This window comes from Uranotaenia lowii, chromosome 2 (genome assembly GCF_029784155.1).
Source record: "Uranotaenia lowii strain MFRU-FL chromosome 2, ASM2978415v1, whole genome shotgun sequence".
In the NCBI taxonomy this organism is placed as follows: domain Eukaryota; kingdom Metazoa; phylum Arthropoda; class Insecta; order Diptera; family Culicidae; genus Uranotaenia; species Uranotaenia lowii.
Genome location: NC_073692.1, coordinates 333,972,342 through 333,978,807, shown reverse-complemented (window position 1 = coordinate 333,978,807; position 6,466 = coordinate 333,972,342). Strand labels below are relative to the sequence as shown.

General features: G+C 47.6%; 1 protein-coding gene across 1 annotated transcript; it reads right to left on the bottom strand.

The window, feature by feature from the left end:
- Window positions 1–236: 236 nt before the first annotated feature.
- Window positions 237–5,504, bottom strand: LOC129742978 (uncharacterized). Its single transcript, XM_055734922.1, has one exon. The coding sequence runs from the start codon at window positions 5,502–5,504 to the stop codon at window positions 237–239; it is 5,268 nt and encodes a 1,755-aa protein (XP_055590897.1).
- Window positions 5,505–6,466: the final 962 nt, after the last annotated feature.

The following is a 6,466-nucleotide window of genomic DNA, read 5'->3' as shown; positions in this document are numbered from 1 at the left end:
GATTGTCGATGAAACTTTTGCGGCCAGTGGTCTATCCCTCGGATTTGTCGATGAAATTGGGTTGTTTTGATGTCGAACGTCAATCAATCGATGATGTTGCTTGAAACAAAATAAAACAAACATAGCGTAGACCTGCGAGGATGAAATTTAGCTAATTTGGACTGGTTCTCACCTTTTCCAATATTAGAAAATGCCTTGTATTTTCTTAATTTCAGGTAGGTTGTGTTAGCCCGTGTTTAGTTGCTGCATTTCATCGGAGAATCAGGAGTTTCGTTGCTGGTTGGCGGAGAAGTTGTTCCAGCTGATGGTGGTTCTATAGGTAGCAAGCAGATTTTTGCCACCGGTCGAGTAAAGATGCTGTTGGATGTGCGAAGTGATACGACTCTTGTAATTCCGTCTGGTCCGGGATGCAGATCGGTGATTCGAGCCAGCTTCCAGCTCATCGGCGGTGTGTTTTCATCCTTGAGAAGTGCCAGGCAACCTTTTTGGATGATGACGGGCGGCTTGTACCATTTCGAACGCTGCTGGAGAGTTGACACGTACTCAAGTTGCCAGCGCTTCCAAATGTCCTGTAGGAGCTTTTGTGTGCGATGCCAATTGTTGAGCCGATTGTAGGGAATGGAGGACAGGTCTAGTTGAGGAACTGCTTTTAAGGCGCCACCAACTAAAAAGTGCCCCGGTGTCAGAGGATCGAAGTCGGATGGATCATCACTTAATGATGATATCGGTCGGGAATTTAAGCAACTCTCAATTTGCGCTAAAAGAGTTTCCATCTCGTCATACGGCAGAGTGTGATTTCCAATGACACGAAGAAAGTTTTTTTGAGCTGAAGCGATTGCGGCCTCCCATAGACCACCAAAGTGCGAAGCCTTAGGTGGGTTAAAGTGCCACCTAATACCGTTGTTGGTGCATTCCTCCGCCAGCGCTTTTTGGTGCTCCTTGCTGCGAACTATTTGCCGTAATTCGTTAGCAGCTCCGACGAAATTACGACCGTTGTCACTGTAGATTTCAGAGCACAACCCACGACGAGAGACGAAGCGCTGTAAAGCTTGTATGAACTTGGCAGCGGTGAGGTCAGAGACAAGTTCAATGTGGACAGCTTTCGTACAGAAGCATACGAAGACTGACACATAGACTTTCCGAGGAGCAGCACGACGATGAGATGGTTGGATCTGGATGGGTCCCCAATAATCGATGCCGGTGATCGCAAACGGACGGGCCATGTTCACACGATTGGCTGGTAAGTCCCCCATGAACTGCTCTAGTTGTTTTGGACGGGCTCTGAAGCAAATCACGCAGGCATGTACGACACGCTTCGTTAAGTCCCTGGCCCCTATTATCCAATACTGGGTTCGAAGCAAGCTGATGAGAAGCTGCGGTGCAGCGTGTAGATGTTTCGCGTGGTGATGTTGAACTAGGAGCTTGGAAAAACGGTGTGTGCCTGGTAGCAGGATTTGATGTCTGGTGTTGTAGGGTAACGTTGCATGACTGAGCCTGCCCCCAATCCGAATGACTCGAGATTCAGACAGAAACGGATGGAACCATCTGAGGCGGGACTTTGTTGGGACAGGTTTGCCTTGTTGTAGCTGTGACCATTCGCTGCTGAACTCCTGCTGTTGGACAAGTGAAATGAGTGCATTTTCGGATGCTTCGATTTCCTCACAAGACAGTATTGTGCTGCTAGGACGATCGGCTTTCTTGAATTTTAATCGCCTACAGTAAGCGATGGTGTTGACCATTCGGCGAAATGAGGAAAACCGCTCAGTAAGATCGTTGATGAAGGATTCCGTAGAAGTTGCAGTGATGACAGATATTGGTGTTTTTCGTGCTTCTTGAAGGACTTCAGAATTGTATTGGCTGATGTGTTGTTGAGTTGGCCATTTATCTGCGCCGCATTTTAACCAATCAGGCCCATGCCACCACAGGTCGGACTGGAGGAGAGTTTCAGCTGTCGTGCCGCGTGATAGAAGGTCTGCTGGGTTTTCATATCCTGGAACGTGGTTCCAGGAGCAATTCTCGGTGGCGAGTTGTATCTTCGACACCCGGTTCGCTACGAAGGTCACCCAGGATGATGGAGCAGATTTGAGCCAGTGGAGGACCGTCGTTGAATCGACCCAAAAGAAGGTTTCTGGTTGAAGCTGAAGCGATAGCATGACTTTCTTGTAAAGTTCGGCGGCAATAAGTGCACCACAGAGCTCGAGACGTGGGATACTTTGACGATGCAGGGGTGCGACTTTTGATCGAGCTGTTAGAAGTGCAACTTTTACGAGGTCTGAAGAATCGGTGGAACGAACATAAGCGCATGCGCCGTATGCACGCTCAGAAGCGTCGGAGAAGATATGAAGTTGCACTGAGGTTGGATTTGAATGCAAAATGCAACGTTCTATTCGAAGTTCGTTAAGTAGGATAAGTTGGGAGTGATACGATTTCCAAAAGGATGTGGCCGCAGACGGAAGTTCTTGGTCCCAGTCCCAGCATTTACCGTCGTCGTTTTTCAAGCCCCACAGGGCTTGCATGAAAAGCTTGGCGGAAGTGACTACTGGACCCAGCAGTCCGAGGGGATCGAAAAGGCGAGCAATATGTGACAGTGCGATGCGTTTGGTCAACGGTTGTTCCGGTGGAGACTCGGGGAGGTTGATTCGGTAGCGTAGGTGATCCGGTGCTGGCTCCCAGTGTAAGCCAAGCGTTTTCAGGCACTGATCTCGGTCGAGATCGACAGAAGATTGGACCGCCCGGTTTTCTGGAGAGACATCCTTAAGAACAGCAGCTACGTTGGAAGCCCATTTGCGAAGCTCGAAGCATCCCTTGCGAAGTAACTGGTCAAGCTGTTTTTGGAGATTGATGGCGTCTTGGATAGAATCGGCCCCAGAGAAAAGATCGTTGACGTAAAAGTCCCTTCTGAGAACTTTCGCTGCTCGGGGGAACCTCTCATGTTCATCCTCTGCCAGCTGTTGCAGTACTCTTGTAGCCAAGTAGGGAGCGCTCGCTGTCCCATACGTCACGGTCTTCAGTTCGTAGGTCTGCATTGGTGCCTCGGGTGAGGTTCGCCACACTATTCGCTGCAAGGGGGTGTCACCTTCGTCGACGAGAATTTGTCTGTACATCTGCTTGATATCAGCTAGCAGCATGATCGGCCGGATTCTGGAGCGCATGATAATAGAGCGTAGGTCTTGCTGTACGATGGGTCCGACCATTAGAGCGTTGTTTAGGGAAGGGCCACTGGGAGTTTTGCATGATGCGTCAAAGACAACGCGTACTTTCGTCGTGGTGCTGTCTTCACGGATAACAGCGTGATGGGGTAAATGATAGCAAGGTGTGGGTGGTTGCTCGTAGTCGAATACCTTCTGCATGTGGCCCAGTGATTCGTACTCCTTCATGAAGCTGTCGTATTGTTGCTTAAGACCCTCGTCGCGGTTGAGCTTGTTCTCGAGCATGTGGAAGCGTCGCAGAGCGGTTCGGCGATTGTCGCTGAGATTATCGAGGACGTTATTCTTGACGGGTAAACGGACGCAGTATCGGCCTTCTGGAGTGCGCCTGACGTTCTGCTGGAAGTGAGTTTCGCAAGCTGCTTCTTCGACGGAGTAGCTTGGCGAGGAGCTGTCGTCTTCAATTGACCAAAAACGCTCCATGAGATTGTTGAGGTCACTGATCGTTGCAAGATTTGCCACAATAGGTCGGGTTGGTGGAAGTTGTTCGCACTCACCCGAGACCACCCAATCGAAGACAGAATTGATGAGCGTTGGTTGGCCATCACCAAGATTGATTCTTCCGGAGGTTTCGAACAGCTCAAAAAAGATTTCTGCTCCTAAAATCATATCGATTCGACTGGTTTTGTGGAAGGACGGATCGGCAAGCTCTATTCCAGGTGGAATCTTCAACGATGATGCATTTATTTCGGTTGATGGGAGATCTATAGTAACCTTCGGCAACACAAGAAAGTCTAATGTGGTGGAGTACTGGCACACACGTGAGCGAATAGAAGAACGAATTTTGAAGCGAGCTTGCGTTGTGGACTGGCCAATTCCGACGATGGGACAGTTCAGCTTTTGGCGATGGACCTTGATGAGCTGAGAGAAAGATTGCGTGATGAAACAAGATTCACTTCCGGAGTCGAGAAGTGCACGGGCTACGTGCTCTGTTCCGTTGTCATCGACGAGGCTGAGTAATGCAGTTGCCAGGAGGATAGTTTTGCGGTTGTTTTTGGAGGTTGTGAAACATGGAGCCTCGATAGAAGCAGCAGGGAGTGACACTGACGGCTGTGGGTTCGAAGAAGTAGTTGGTTGTCGTTGCTTCGTTGTGTCGGAAGTCTTGGAGATTCCAGTGGAACAAAGTTGCGAGTGGTGACGGTTACGGCAGTATCTGCAGGCACTTGTTGAAGAACAATCCTTAACCTGGTGGCCCTTTCTAAGGCAGTTTCGACACAGCTGGTGTTGGCGAACTTCCCTCTCTTTCTCTTCGAGACTAAGTTTTGAAAAGGTCGAGCATAAATATAGCGGATGATGGTCGGAACAAACTACACACTTTCGGAAATTGGATTGATTTGCTCGATGGCTGGCGATCAAGCGCGTAGGAGATTTCTTGATGACATTGTTCGATACTGGTTCTACGTTTTTCGAAAGGGCTTCAAGGACACTGGCACGTCGCTGGATGAATTCAGTGAGGTCGTGGAAAGTAACTGTCGATAGAGTCGATGAGTGTTCTTCCCAGTCACGTCTCGTAGTCGGGTCGAGTCTGATGCTAAGCATTCTTATCAAAAGGATGTCCCAAAATTGCGTTTTCTCCCCCAGTTGCTTAAGGACTTTCACATTTGCTTCAAACCTTTCGACAAGAAAACGCAGTTCCGTAGATGATTCACGCTTCAAAGTAGAAAACTCGAACAAGGAATCCACATACGATTGCTTCAACCGTGCAGGCTTCTGATAGTGCTCAACCAAAAGGGTCCAAGCGACGATGTAGTTGTTTGCGCTGATGTTGATTGTTTGGATCAGCTTCAAGGCTTCTCCACTTAGCGAAGAGCGGAGGTAATAGAATTTTTGTATATTAGACAGTTCGTGAGAAGAGTGGACCAGCGAGACGAACAAGTCATGAAAATTGAGCCAACTGTCGATGCTACCGCTGAAGACCGGAAGTTTCACGTCGGGTAGTCTTACATGTGACGACCAAGCAGGGCTATGAGGCGCAGAATGAGAGGATGACGATGCTGGCGTCGACGGAGAATGTTTATTTTTCGATAACAGAAATCCCTTGACTTCGAAAAATGAAGATTCAAACTCGATGCGTTGCTTCAGATGGTTGTCGATCTCAGCTTCATCCAGAGTTTCTAACTCCGTTTGCACTCCGTTGAAATCATTCCACAACGACACCAGGTGCTCTAGACGACCAGCAACTTGACATTCGTGTTGTTCTTCATCGTAGGTTTCAACGAATGCCCGGATGTTAGAGAAGGATGCCAGCAAACTCCTGTGCCGGGTCCTTAGGTTTTTAAGACGACGATCGTTGGACATCGTGGGCTGCAAAAAGCGACCAGGTAGCACAAAACGTGGAAAAGTAAAGGGGTTGGAATGGTAATTACCTTTTTAAGGCAATTCTATGCCTTGTAAATTAGAATAACAGCAGGATCGCCTTGAGGACTCGTGCAGATGATAGAAATTGCTCGGTTCCAGACACGTGATTCTTGCCAGGTGAGGATGACGGCGTTCAGATGATTAATGCACGGAGTTTCGACGTGCATCCGGCTCGAAGGACCATATGTCGATAGCAAGAGCAGGTAGCAGTAGATTAATGCACTCACTTTAGATTCAATCACGTTCCAGATTCCCAGGTAAGTATAGTTTCTTCCACAGGTACACGTTCCAGAGTCCAGGTAAGTAATTTCTTTTTAAACTTTCTTTCTAGGTAGCGCATTCACAGGTAAGTCCAGTTTTTAATTAATTTTCACTTTATTCTCTTCGGTACTACTTATTTATTAATCCAAAACTTCAATGTTCTTTAAATTACTAACTTTTCTTACACAATTTAACTTATAATGATACACTTGATCCAAAAGTAAACAACTGATGATTGTTGATGTCTCGCTGGCCAATCAAAGCAAAGAGGAAATTCGGGCTGTCACCTTCTTCCTTTTATAATCTCTTTGGCGGAAGTGCAGCAAGTTTTTCGGTATTTTGCGTTTCTCTTTTCTTTCGTTGATCGAGCGTTGACGGACGAGGGGTACGATGAATTCTCGAACAGGTGTTATCCACAAACAGATGGCGCGCTGTCGTAAACCTTTTCGATGTAACGAACACCTGGGAACATGCGAATTCAACCAAGTACCAATCAAATTGCAGAAAGTTTCAGTCATAACGTCTACTGATGCGTTGCCGAAAACTGCATCCCAGTCAATGCTGTTTAAGTACTGTAAAAGCAGCGAAAAGTTCATCTTCCGAAAATTTAACGGTCTACTCCTACGATCCGAAGTGTTTGG

What these genes read in the sequence shown, in the direction of transcription:
- LOC129742978 (XM_055734922.1), bottom strand. Translation starts at nt 5,504, where the DNA reads ATGTCCAACGATCGTCGTCTTAAAAACCTAAGGACCCGGCACAGGAGT.